Source organism: Anas acuta, chromosome 8 (genome assembly GCF_963932015.1).
Source record: "Anas acuta chromosome 8, bAnaAcu1.1, whole genome shotgun sequence".
NCBI lineage: Eukaryota > Metazoa > Chordata > Aves > Anseriformes > Anatidae > Anas > Anas acuta.
In genome coordinates, this window is record NC_088986.1 from 26,219,256 (window position 1) to 26,233,683 (window position 14,428).

The window sequence follows — 14,428 nt, forward strand, 5'->3', positions numbered from 1 at the left end:
GCTAGCTGATGCAAATGAAGAGATGAAAAAGGATTCTCCAACTTCTCAGAGACAGGGATATAGACTAGGTAAAAGGTGAGAGCATTGTTTAGCAGAACCTGCAGCAATAACTATAGGGAAAATATTTAACTTAAAGCAGCAACAACAACAACAACAAAAAAAAAAAGCATGACCCTGAAACTTTTAACAGGTAATTCATCAAGTGCCAGGCTGAAAATACCTCTTCAAAACAAAAATTGCAATAAATCTGTGGTTGTTGGTTCCTGTATGCTAAATATTGTGAAACACTTTCCTAAAAGAAAGATACAGTGTGGTTTCGATAAGATTAAGAAGCATTTCAGCAAAGCATACACATTATTCTTCATTTTACCATTTGGCATTTTCAATGTTGTTCTTCAGAGAAAACAAAAGTCTATAATGATTAACATCCCCTGCTGTGGGAAGCATACACTCTACAACAATACTACTCTTGTGTTGCACTGGCCTTCCTCATCTATAACATCAGCACAAATAGTTTTTCAGATGAGTAACCAGCATTTCTGAGATAAGTCCTGCTTTTAACTGCAATTGATAATGTGGGCTTGGGTGCTGCTGTTTCCACAGAAGCCCCGTGAGCCTGCCAGCCTTGCAGTCATTCCCCTAGCGAAAGCTCGGGGCCCAGCTGAGTGGGAGGCCAGTGTTAGCAGGCAAACGCGACCCCCCAGCCACCAGCCCACCTTTCTGTCCCACCACGAGATCGCGTGTCACCGCAGTGCTCAGGATTACAACTTCGCACTTCAAGCTGAGAACCTATTTCCTCCACCCCCGGAAATATCCTACGTGGCTTGTATTGCATTGTATTGTGGAAGATAAATTATGCAAACCAATAGTTGTATCTAAATGTGGTCTAATACGTGCCTGGTTTCTAATCCTTGCCAGCAGAGAACTCAGGACAGTGATTTAAAGTCACCTTGTAACTCCAGCTTGCAGGGAATCTGTGTTCAGACTTGTGTCTGGACATATAACAGCGTGCAGTTGAGCAATGCTATGCGAGTCTTTCATAGTGGACATGGAAGAGTGTTATAGTGCCACGAGGCCCCATTGTCCTATTAAACCTCAGGGAAAAAGGGTCAGTGGACTTCAGGAAAAAGGGGGACCACATCTCTTTCTCTTTTCAGAAACCTATTAGTTATATTTCCAGTATTCGAGATTCTGGGAGACCCTTTTTGCAGAATGGACCACGCTGTTATGTTAGTTGATCCTGGCTAGCAAGGGAGCTGGCAGGCAGCACAGAGGTGGTTGCGACAACGACCATTTGTCTTTGAGCTTATGACTCATATGCTACGAGTAGGCCAAGCAGCACGAGATACAAGGTTATGAATGACTCCAAATTCTGATATGCTTCTTTGTCCTTGCTGCAAGCACAAGTGAATAGGCTTTTCATATAGGAAATAGGATTTACCGACTGCCATGTACAACGCTGTGAGAAAGCTACCCCTTGCTTCACCCATGTATTCCTACTACTTAAAAGACTGGTCAATGCACATGTCCATTTTCATCTCTGCTGGTGACAACTGCCATCCTCTGCTTGTCTGACCAAGTACCTGCTCTTTCTCTACCCCAGCAGCATCATCTACTCTCACACAATCCCATTAAGCCTGCATAATATCCCATCTCATCACCTTCACCTTCAGTGTTTTACCTGACATCCAACTTCCCTTATGTCTTCTCTCACCACACAACCTCCTTGTCCCCTCCTTTAAAACCTCCTCTTAAGCACTCTCTTTGCTTCCCTTGTTATTCAGCCACTGTTTTACAAGTGTAATGCTTTACTCCTTTCATACTCCTAACATTATTACTCTTTCATGCCACCCTGTGTGCTGGAATTGATCCCTTATTTCAAGTCACACACTCTCCCTTTAGCTTCCTCCACATCTTTCCTTAGACACCATTTCATCAGCAACAATTTCCAGTTATATTGTCTCCACTGATAAGAGTCTTCTTTTAATTGCCACAGACCAGACAGGACCTAAATTTAACCATCTGGGCACAGTATTCACTCTCACTTTTGCTTGAGGCTAGATAGTTGTCAAATGGGTATCTCATCTGACAGCCTGCTTAGGTAAGACATTGGTTACATTATCCTTGTGTCAATGGTCTGTTATGGCAGGGAGCAGCTGCAAATCTGGGGAGTATTCTTGTAGTGGACAGTTGTTGGCTATATGATGTTCAATTTTTATTTATAATCATTCCCAGTAGTAGGGACAAAGGGTACTCTTAAAGATCTCCACAAGCTGAAAAGCCTCAAAGTTTAGCCACCAGTACAATCTCTGGGGCTTGTTTCCAATTCAATGTTTACCACGATTGAAAATGATGTTGATTATTGAGGAAAATCCCAGACTGAAGCTAAGCTATCATGACGACACAATCTTACCTTTTCTCCTGCTCACCTTGTTAGCGGAGGACTAGCGTGCTCTGGTGTCACACGAGGCTAGAGTCCACAAGGTGCATTTTCCGCATAGTACCTTCCTTTTAAGAATTCACTCACCATTTCAGCATCTTTGCCCCCAGGACCAGTTTAAGGCACATACTTTCTATGGCCAAAGGCTGATTTTTTGTTTTGCCAGATAATGCACAGTTACTCATGTGCCATGTAAACACAAGGGTGTTTGTGTTATGGCTGAAGTCACACACCTCGTAAAGTATGCCAGCTGATTCTAACGTAAGATGTGCTATGTTACCGTGTTTGTTCAGTGATCTACATTGTTTTCTATTTTCCATTTACTAGGTGTTAGCAGAGTTAAGGTATATGATTTTCCTCATCTACATGCCTTTCAGAAGCAGGCTGTAATTGATCCTCCATTTCAGTAATTCATGACCCTCCTTAAGGTCATCTCTGTTTCTTCCCAGTGAAAACTTGGAAGTATTCTGCTGCCATGCCAGCTTTCCTGAAATGGCAAAAGCAGCTGGATCTAATAGTTTTCTGAATCCAATGTTTTGGATGTGAATTTTGCTTTTTATGATACCCATTTTAGAGGCTTTCACTGGCTAAGTTACAGTGAATACAGGGGAGCAGATTTTGTGAACCACTAGCAGATGTTCGCTGTTGCTAGTTTTATGAGTCTTGTAGAACAGCAGGAACAGGCTATGTGCAAAACATATTTTTTTGTGTGATTTTGCCATCTCATACTGTTCTCACAGCACTGGCTCAGTAATGATATGATAAAGCTTGGGAGGTAGGCTTTGATTGCAGACTAGCTGCTGTTGGGGCCTTCAGAAAGCCAGACCTGTAAAGTGCAGTTTGTTTTCAAAAGTTGCTGCCTGTGGCTGAGACAGATGGGTTAGCCAGAAATATGTCATTTATAATATAATCAAATGCTTGACCTCTTATTCAGGTATTAGTTGTTACAACATGGATGTTGAACGTTTAAACTGTCTCACAGCTTGTTTTGTTCAGATGTAAGCTGTGGTAGCTTTGTGTGAAATGCTAATTTTGGATGAAATTATCACGTTGGCATGATTTATTTGATTTTTGTAACACTTTGTTGCACAGGGGAAAAAAAAAAAGGAAAAGCAAGAGTACTAGAACCTGCAAATTTCAAATAATGCCTTCAAATAATGCCTTATTTTAAACATGGACCACGTTTTGGGGGGGAGTGTTTCATTGCGGTAATTTATAGCCCTCTCTTGAGCTAACAAGTCACTTGGCTGAAATGTTTTTGTAGACAAATACGCATTGTGGGCAGAGGAAGAGAGATCTTTTAATACAGAATCAGCCTTGCTCTGTGATCTGAACAGAAATGAATTATCATGGGTACAGACAGCATAGGGATGGAGCAAGGCTGAGTTTGTGATAGCACTAGCTTTGCACTGACTTAGTAATATATCCATCTACAGAGTCCACACCTCTTTCTATCCTCCATCTCTATTGCCCGTGGATATGTGGCTTACAGGTGTTATCTGAGCTTACATGTATTAACTACAACTGTAGGCGATATTTTAAAAGATTATGCTTAGTACCTCAAAGCCAAAGCATGTGAAACTCTTGAACTATCAGAACCGAGTGTTTCACCCAAAACCAGTTCAGCCTTTTTGTGTCTGTAATAAACAAAGACAAATGGAAAACAAATTAGGAATGGAACAGACAAATCTTAATACAAGCATTAAATAATTCTGCAGTGGTGGATTTTGCAACCTTAAGATGTCATTTTGGCATAGATACATGATTTCTAGATATAATTTCTGTATCTAGACATTTAGATATAGAAATGATAGATATATTTTTTTAATTTTATTTTTTTTTAATTTCTGGAAGAACCAACAAAAACAACAAGCAAACAAACAAACAAAAACCCAAACCACAAAACAATGCCATCCTCTAGGCAGACCAGCAGTGGAAGAAATGAGATGTTTCCCAGCACAGATACCTGTTACAGCTGTGGAGCAGGGCCTAGTGAAGGCTATGGGGGAGAAAGGGCTGTACACAGGTACTCCTGCACTGGCTTTACAATGGCCCACTCCCTTTCTATCCTGATTTAATTTCTTTGCACAGTCCAGCAAGAAGGAATAATTTGATACTGATACCTAAGGGTTATCTGGGACAAGAAGAGTTGGGAGAAGATTGTGATGCAGAGAAGAGAAGGCAAATAAGGGAGTTAAAGAAAGAATTGGATGTCTAAGATGTTGAAGTCTGAGCCATATGGCAGGTGACTGGAAACAGGGAGAAAATACCAGGCAGCTTTCATAGATGACACTTGGAAAATCCATCAGTAACAAAAGTTACTTCTTTTTCTACAACACAACAAGAAAACAAGCTGGAAAGGATAAAGCTCAAAAAAATCATTGGATGAATGATGATAACACTTGAAAATACCTATTGCAATATTTATTTAAGCTCATGCAAAATTGCTCATAAAAATGCAGCTTCCCATCCATCATCAAATAAAGTTCTAAACCAATCAAAATTAGAACTCCTCAAATAATATTTTAATAGTTCTGTCTGGGAAATTTTATGCAGCTGCCCTCTAAAAATATTCTCCTTGCTAATTTATTTTTTATTTCTCCTATTTTATATAATTTTGAATCCGTTCAGCATTTGCTATATACGAAGGCTTTTAGAGTTCTTTGAACTGTATACATACTATTACCACATCCACACCACGCAATTAATTGTAGCGAGGCTAATGTACACACCCCTTAACTCTCCCAGGACTGTCTGAAGTCAAAGACTTCATTTTTTTAGGAAAGAAATCAGTAAGTTCAGTAAGAACAGATGCCGAGGATATTGATGTTTACCATGACTTAAATTCAAAGTCCTTCCACTAATTTGTGTATTTTTTCCCCATGTCACTGCAAATTTTCATAATTTTTCCATGGATAAAGTGAATAAAACTGAATGCAGTCCAGTTGCAATTACCATCAGTTTAGTGAGAGACCTTGTTATCCTGTAATATGCACATCTCAAATACCAACGCACCAAAACCTCAATGTAGGCTGCTTGTGCTGAGTGCCCAGAACGTTCCTGCTATTGCCAAATGCAGTCAGTGATAAGTCTCTTACTGCCTTATGTACATGCCTTTCTTGCCCTGCTGGTGACACCCGAAGATACCCACCTTGTGTCTGTTTTCTTCTTTCTCCATAGTAACACAATCATTCTTAGAGAGAATGTTTACCACCTCTTCACTTTTTCCTTTGCAAGGAGCCTACTTCTGACTTGGGCTTGCTGCAGCAATAGTGCTCTTGAACCTGCAGATTCTTCTCTATTTTTCAAAAGCTGAGATTCAAGGATGGGGAGTACGGGAAAGTTCACGTTAGCATTGTTTCTGCTATTTTTGCTTTTGGCTAAAAATAATGTCCTGTTGCTATGAGTGTTTCATAATTACCTTATAATACTAGTATTACTTTGCGTAACGTTGCCATAGTTCTGATTTCCTAGAATCAACTTCCTGTAATCAACTGCAAATCTTCTATATATTTTACAGATAATGTTTTCAGTAATGCCCTATTTGTTCAGCTGAGAATAGCAGTTTTGTGGACAAATAACTTTTGACAGCATTTCTGTTCACGTGATGCCTGAAGGAAGCAGCAAGTTAGCCAGTGTCCATTAGTGACTCCACAGTGTGATGTAAAACATAACTCCCAGCGTAACGCCACCAACGTTCATGTTTGCTTTACAGGTTGATGACCAAATGAAGTTGCTACAGAACTGCTGGAGTGAACTCTTAATTCTAGATCACATTTACCGGCAAGTGGTACATGGGAAAGAAGGCTCCATCCTTCTGGTTACCGGGCAACAAGTGAGTATATGGGCTCAGAGAAGTATTGATGGCTTTTTAATAATCATTTTCAAAATAGCAGGAGTTTAACTAGGTCAGAAGCACTTCTGTGTTCTCAGAGATTCTCCACAAATAATGTAGATAAAATGACTTGTGCACTCTGTTCCTAGTCTGTTGATTACAGTTAAACTTATAAAAGCAGATATAATCATAAGAACTTTGCTTTTCAAATATACTTGTATACTTCAGTGATTGAAAAACAGCAGATGAGAAATGTCTCTCAAGAAGTTGTATTTCTTTGGAGCTAAAATGGCTTGTTTCTGACAGCAACAACAACAGACATCCAAAACCCTACGCTGTAGGTCTAAGTAATTTATTTTATTTTCCCATCATAATTATGGTTTACTCAAAAGAATCACTAGCTGGGTGAGAATCCTAGATAACTTGCAGCTACTGCCTCAAAAATATCTTGCTTTTAGACAAATATGCACGTGTGAAGTACTGGGGAGTTGAGACATTAATCCCAGGAAAATTATTCAGTCCATAAGATATAAATGCAGGTATTGTCTCAGGCTATGTACCCTGCAGTTTCTGCACAGCTTTTCAGTGGCTCATTTTCCTCAGGCATCAGATGTTTAGATTATCCAAAATGCAAGAGCAGCAATGTGGCAAATATTAGGAAAACTCAGAGAAAACCCAAAGAAAGTAGAAGTTTTGACTCACCCATACTTTCCAAAGCACAAAGGACATAAAGAACCTTATTCCCAGAACTCTTATTCTGGCCTTAACAGGAAAAAAAAAAAAATCAGTATCAAAGAAAAACAAAGTGCATCTGTACATTATGTTCCTGATTCAAAGTGAAAACAAATGATGGTCCACTGGTATTTAAGCAGCTACAAATTGAACTGTCTTGATTTATACACATGGGAAAGAGTTCCTTTTCCTAACTATACAGATGCATCATTTGTGTCAGCATGCTCCAGAATCTGTTTACAGTTTTAGTCACAATTCTAAAAGTCTAGCCAGTTTTTAATGCTAAGAAGAGTTTGTAAGAATCAGAAAATGAGGAGAAACAATCATTTGCATTTGTGATTAAAAGGTGTACAATAGAAGGGAAAAATTATCCACTTGTCCAAGAAAAGTAGGAAAATTCAAATTCTATCTACAGAACTGACTCCTGCACTTTTGTGTGAAGTCCCTAATCTATGTGAGATGAAGTTTTACTCTCTCATTATATGAGAAAAAAATTACTTGCATCACTCCTGATGTATATCAGTGCTACTGAGAAAACTACTGATTCCATTTCCATTTCATCATCTGCAAAACAACGACGATTGTACTGGCAACAATTTTATTTACCACGCCAGGTGCTTGTTTTTAAAGGCATGAGTAGATAGACAGCTTGCTCTCCCTGAAAAAACTGTCAAATTAATGTCTCATTTGTTATGTAATTAGCTAGGTTTTTAAGATATCAAGTGTCTAGGTGCCACTGAAATTGTTAGAGATATATAAATACCTTCAAGTTCTAGCCACTGTCCCCATTTTTCCACAGTAATAGTTCTTAGCTGGATTAGCCACTTTTATCTTTACTTGCAGAAAAAAACAGCTGTACATGTCCTCATGGCAAAGCAGAGCATTTCATCACTGTTGGACAACAGGATGCTAATTAAATGCACTGCTTACAGATCATCAGCTGGTTTTGGATCTTGCATATTTCCAACTAAATTAAAACCTGGCTAAACTGAACTGGTTGTATCCATTTTTGCCCTAGCTTTGTCAAGTAGGTTTAATACATCCCTCTTTCAACCCAGTTTGGCTTTACTATGTCAACATTTGTCATTTGAAGTTGGTGCAAGCACCCACAGAGTACCCATCACCTGCTGCTTCACACTTAGGCTGCTTGGAGAGCAGGGAGAGTATTACCAGAACACTACAGCCAGTTCCCTTCCATATTGACTGCAAGTTTTTTCAGCTTATGCCTGCTGCTGGTTCCTCTCCTCCTCCCAGAGCTCTGCTGCAAAGCACCAAGGTCTGGGAGACCTTGTTAGCAAAGAAGGCGCTGAGTACCTCAAACTGGGCTGCGTTTGCTGGTACTAAGTCACCAGCCATGTCCAGCAGCAGTCCCACATTTTTCTGGCTCATCCTATAACTAGTTACTTGACATCCTTGCAAGTCTCAACTCTAGCTGAACACTCGCTATTTTAACATCATCCCTGAGTACCTGGACAGTTTCTTGTTCTGAGCCATTTCCTGCTTTTACTTTTTTGCACTGCAGCTCAATCATGAGTTACTTGTTTAGCCTATCTGATCCACTACAGCCACTCCTTTTCCTATCAGGATGGACCACCCTAGCAGCATCAACTTGGTCTGTTGTCTTTCTGAGACTAAAGTCTGGCTCGAATATATTTATGAAAGGGGAATTATGACTGTTTGTTTCAGCTATGTAGCTATAAAATAATTCTGGAAAGCCACAGTTCTAGACTAAGGCATTATCAATATTTGCCACTGTACTAAATGCTGCGTACTTGCTGGTGGCTGCCCTGATCTTTTCAGTTCCCCCAGTAGGGAAAGGGAAATAATCATGCCACCATCTCATAAAAATTAATTGATTAAGGTGTGGAAAGCACTCCAACACTTCTGATGAAAAATGCTGTATATGTTTTTATTTACTGCTACCAGCAAAGCACTGAGCAAAATTACAGTCAATCACCTTGCTTTCAAAGATATTAACTTTAAACTGAGGACTAGAGCTAGATAGCCTACTTTATTACCTGAGAGATCATGATTATTGTCACAAGTTACCAAATTTAAGACCTCAGAAGCCTTATTCCTTGCTTTCCTTAATACATCCTTCCATAAAAGCTACTCATAAACACGGTCCTTTTTACAATCACAATCAAGGGGGAAGCTGTAAGGGGGAGCTTACTGCCACTTAATTAGAACATACCTGCTCTCTCCACTCAGAGTGCACAGCCTCTGCTCCTCTGATATAAAAGTCAAACTTCATGTAGCTCTCCAGGGCCATACCGTTTTCTGTGCTATCGTAGGTATCTAAAATGGGCTAGTAGTTAGAAGCACACTCATAATTTTCGAACACATTGGCTCAAACCTGTTACTCTAGGGCATTCTTATCACATTACCATACATCTGCATTTCCCTCAAGCCATTGGCTTATGAGTTTTTCCCTGTGTCAATCCACTGTTCCCACTTTGATGGGAAAAAAGTGCAGTCAGCAACAAAGAAGTGAATACTGTCCCTTGCACAAAAAGACTGTGTTTTATTTTATTTTGTTATTTATTTGGTTGGAGTTTCATAAATGAAGCTCTTTTGTGTGTATGTGTTTCAGGAAAGCTCTTTTTTCATATCATTACAATTCCTCAGCAATTCCTCAGAAACAAGTTCCTCCCTATGCTGCACACTTCATTTTCTGCACTAAGTACTGCCCCTCAGCAGTAGTAATTACCATTTCAAAAGGAAATAAAGTAGCACAAATGCATTTTACAACTCTCCAAATTTCATAACAGAAAACAGCTAAGGAGTGATTTGCAACATGGAAGTTAATTGTAAATCATTGCCAATATGCTCTCCACACGCCAAGTTCCATAGGCTTGCCACGTGGCATGTAATTTAAATTATAGAAATTTAATTCCTCCAGCTTGAGCACTTTCCTTTTGTATCTTCTGCACCAACAATACACAGCCAGCTTCCAAGATCCAGCACACACAGGGTACATACTAAAGCTCTGTACAGATTATCACTCACTGTTCATGCATTTTCAGGCAATAGTCAACAAACAACACCTGAATTGTAGGTTCAGTTGCCCAGACAAGCTGCTTATTTTGTTCATACCTACAGCACTCATTGCCAAATTTTCTGTCTGTTGAGTTTGGTCAAAATCTTTCTGATTAAAAAGGCAGTCTAAAAATGTGCCACCATCTGAGCTTTTTTGAGATTGTTCAAACTACTGATTGACGGGCAGTTATCACACAAATATATATTTCCACCTAGATTTGTATTCTAACAGTAGCAGCAGAGAAGAACACGAGGGATAACCAAGATCTCAACAGTGTTGTGTTTTAAAGCAAATCATAACTTAATTTCAATTAAGAAATTTGTTACTTGAACCTTTTGTAGCTCTTTCAACTGTACCTTATTGAAAGGTGTTGATGCATCATGTAGGGGCTTTGCCTGAGGAATTTTCTGTGGTAATGTCATCTTTGTTAGACTTACCCACTTGCAGAGAAGGTTTCTAGTATCCTGATGTAGTTGTATTTGCTGAGGCCTTCAGAGAATCTGCTTGTCTCGGGGACCAACTTGCAAGTTCAGTGACTTACCGCTTTGCTGCTGAAAAGGTTTTCAGGAAGCAGCTTTACTTTCAAACTGCAGTCTGCAGATGACTGTATCACAAAGAAGGATCACCCCTGCAGAAGTATCAATGTTGCACAAAGTTACAAGAGTGTTAGAGCAAGGAGTGTCTCAGAAGGACAGGAGAAAGGAGCTGGCAAAAAAAGTAGATAAGGAAACACAATATTTTGTTCATCCTATGAAATGAATAAAAATACATATACTAGTCATGGGTATAAGAAGCTAATGGATAGGTAATACAAAGCAATTACTTCCTATATTCTCGGGAACTACTCATTTTATTAGATATATATATATACACACACATGCATATGTATGTGTGTACATACGTATAATTTTTTCCATTAGGTTTGTGATTGCAATCATAGTTGTAGTTGGCAAAAAAAATGAAAATGATATTGGTATTTGGGAGCCAAATCTACAAGTTCTCGCATACACAGAATTTGACTGAAGGTGGATACACACGTGGTCAAGCAATCATCATTCTGCTCTTCAGTGTAGTACTTGTTCTTTCATATCCAGGCTTGTATGGTTCCTCACTCTAGTGGTTTCTGCCTAATGGAAAAGAAAACAAGGTTATGGTGGATGTTAGAAGTGTCTCAACATCTTATGAAGATGTTATGCTAGCTGTTTTGGGGGGCTGAACTAGATGCTCTCAATTAAACTAGGTAAAGCGGATCAGAATCCAATCTTTAAAAAGTGTCCAATTCAGGTGTATCCAAAGATACACTAAACTTTGAACCTTTCTTTTGACTAACTATGGCCACACCTCTGAATAACGTGGTCCCAATTCACATTTGCTTTGCTATATCGTCATGAACCCATCATCACACTGTTTTTAAGTCTAAAATTCCAATTCCAGTAACACCATCATGAAGAGAGCACCCAACATGATTCCCTGCATGCCAAAACCATTCAATTTCCCACATGCTAACTTTGTCATATTCATAAGAAAAAACATTTCTTTTGTATTCTGTACATACTGCTCTCATAAAGAGAACAAAATCTATTTGGCTGGGGTCTGCAAGGCTACCAGTCCTTCATACGAGTCCCATACTACTGAACGTATTTCTCCATATAAATTAATATGAAATTCCACATTTGATTTCAAGATTGTCCAGCAGGAGAAAAATTGTTCAGAGTCTCAGTTCAATGAAAAAAGCAATACATCAGTCCATCCCAAACAACTGTAGCCTATTGGAGTACTTACACTGATGGGATCCAAAGGAAACGTATCCAGTCTTACTGATGGGGAAGAATTTAATGTAGTAGAGCAGAGGCTTATATAGGAATACGTGTATGAAAAGGGAAAATGAACTTAACTGAGCTAAAAAGCCCCTGAAGAAACAGACTGAATTAGCACAGTCCTAAGTGCTAATATTTGTAAAATATTAGGCCTAAATATTTGCAAAAAAATTCAGTGACGGTCTGTCTTCTGATGAGGCTTATGGATATTCATATTCAGCAATGGTTGCATATTGTATCTTCTCTAAGAAACAAAGTGCATTGCAATGCATAAGGAAAGAAATGTATTCTGTTGTACTCTAGCTTAGTGACATTCTGTATGTTATTTTAACATCAGCATACTAATAATTTGAAGAACCTGGCTGTCATCATTAATAGCGTAGAAAATTAACGCTACTGGTTAAAACAGCACTCTAAATGAAACTTAACTATTTTATCTTCATGCATTTTATAACATAAATATATCTACTATAAATTAATCTGTATATGATCAACTACAGGGCACATAATCCAGTCTTGACATACAAGTGTTTCTGAAACTAAGTTAGATGAAATAAATGCAGTACTTTAGAGTGCTACTATTTGCATATTATAGCTAATTAGCAAGCACAATATCATCATCCTAGGGGAAAGGTCCACTGGCAGCTTAATTCATTATCTTCTATTATTGTGTATCATGTTAAAATGACAAGCACCTTACACTGTATAAGTCATCACAATTTTAATTAATATATCCAAAACCGATATAAGCATCTGCTGATTTTGTCTGTGCTGAGTCCTCCTCAATTTTTGTACGTAGGCATTTCTCCAAAGTGTTTTCTCCACATTCATTTGCTTTGAAATATAATATGAACATTGTTTTAAATGTTTTAAATGAAATTATTAATCATATGAAAAGATCAAAATGAATTTAATAACCACCATCCTTGCGAGTAAAATATATATTCTCTCCTACCTCGTGAAACAGTAGAAGAGTAATTATGGTTGTGATAGTAAATTAACTGCTCGCTATTTATTGTGCACAACGTTTTCTTCTGGGACAAATGCTCACCCAGACATGTAGCCACTAGAGCCAACTCTCAGACTCCCATCTGGGTGAGGACTTCAAGCACAGGACAGACTGTTGAGGGTGAGTCCCCAGGCTATCGCAGTTTTTCATCCGAGGATGGGAGCAGTGGCAGAGCCCCCCACAGCCCCCAGCAGCCTGTGCTGGCCAGAGTTGCATGGAGCAGAGCAGAAAAAGGACGGTTGCTTTGCTGCACCCAGATGTCCTCTGCCTCTTGTCTCTGCGCCCCAAACACGCAGTGATCTAACTTACAAATGGTTCTGGCTCACAGTAGTGTCATTCCGGTAGATCAAGTACCTGATAACAGCTATTAGCAAGTAACAGCATGCTAATACACTGCCTGTACACTGTTGCAAGCTTGCTGAAACACTGACAAGGGATTCAGTTCAACAGAACTTTTCCATAGGACATATGACTCCACTGTCATATCCTAGAAATCAAATACAATTTAATTTTAGAAGGAAGGAAGGAACCTGATTCCACCATTATACTTTAGGCTTGGTTTTGTGGGCAGAGAGACAAGGACTTTATGCCACAGGCCACCATCTGACTCCACCAGAGCCATCTGAGCACAGTGAAACCAGGGATTTGGCTTCAAGACCCATTCATTACTATGACAAATCATTTGCAAAACCAAAAAGTACAAGTGCTCCCTGCATTTCTGGCCTTCAGCCTCGCCATTTATTTAGCCCAGGGTGTAGTTTCATGTTGTAAAAAAGCCTTGTCTTTTGTTCTGCCTCAAACAATACCTTACTATGTTAAATTGGACCTTCATGTGAGAACAAAATCTACAGAATTAGTCACTTCCATCTCTTACTGGTCTGCTTATCAGCTGAGATTATTTTTTTTATAGCTGACTTTCCAAATGCTACTGAACTCCAGGTACTTTACTACAATATATTGTTTTAAAACAGAATTCTCATAAATGCTTTGCACTGGTCTAACTAGCTTTCAACATCATTAAAGGGAATTGGACTTTTAAGTCACTTTCAACTGTATCAAGAAATGTATTTAGAAAAAAATAGTCATCGTTGCCACGTCTCTCTGCAGTCACATTTAAATTATGACCTTCTTACTAATACTATCAGCTTTTCTATTTTTTTTCCTTTGCTGCTAGTGCCTCTGTATTCCCCCGCCCTCTTTCAGAGCCTGCAGCCTCATCCACTCATCCCTTACCTTTGCAACACAGGGAGCAGGGAAGGCCAGCAAACTAGGGGGTAACTGTAAGAGGTAGCCATCAGAAATGCTGAGAAGTACATGAATGCTGCCTGTCCAAAAGAGCTAAGTTTTTCTACTTGCAATTTTTCTACTTGCAATTCACAGCTGAAAGTTCTCTCCTAGAGTTAAATACTAAGCAAATCCTTCCTCTCCAAGGTCCCTGCCTTTCTGCCCAATACTCATGATCAGAACACATCCACAGGATGTGTGAGATTTACCTGAGGACACCTGCTATTTCTAACTTTCAAAGAGATGACTAGGCTATAAGTAATTTATTAAC

At 39.1% G+C, this 14,428-nt stretch overlaps 1 protein-coding gene and 1 long non-coding RNA gene across 14 annotated transcripts in view; one reads left to right on the forward strand and one right to left on the reverse strand.

Annotated features, from left to right (window-relative positions):
* Positions 1–14,428, forward strand: part of NR5A2 (nuclear receptor subfamily 5 group A member 2) — an 87,260-nt gene that overhangs the window by 44,397 nt on the left and 28,435 nt on the right. The window contains exon 6 of the mRNA XM_068690998.1: positions 6,156–6,275. Coding sequence (XP_068547099.1) covers positions 6,156–6,275 — 120 coding nt within the window. The remainder of the gene's footprint in view (positions 1–6,155; positions 6,276–14,428) is intronic.
* The window catches only part of LOC137860593 (uncharacterized), a 38,573-nt gene that overhangs the window by 20,340 nt on the left and 3,805 nt on the right, over positions 1–14,428 (reverse strand). For 9 of the 13 annotated variants that reach the window (XR_011099069.1, XR_011099062.1, XR_011099067.1 and 6 more), the window contains 5 exons: positions 11,085–11,174; positions 9,202–10,675; positions 6,978–7,037; positions 5,592–5,752; positions 4,000–4,077 (listed from right to left, as the gene is read on the reverse strand). This is a non-coding gene — a long non-coding RNA (uncharacterized lncRNA). Of the gene's footprint in view, positions 1–3,999; positions 4,078–5,591; positions 5,753–6,977; positions 7,038–9,201; positions 10,676–11,084; positions 11,175–12,915; positions 13,361–14,428 lie in introns of all 13 variants that reach the window. The other 4 variants (XR_011099066.1, XR_011099064.1, XR_011099060.1 and 1 more) reach the window with 4 other exon arrangements.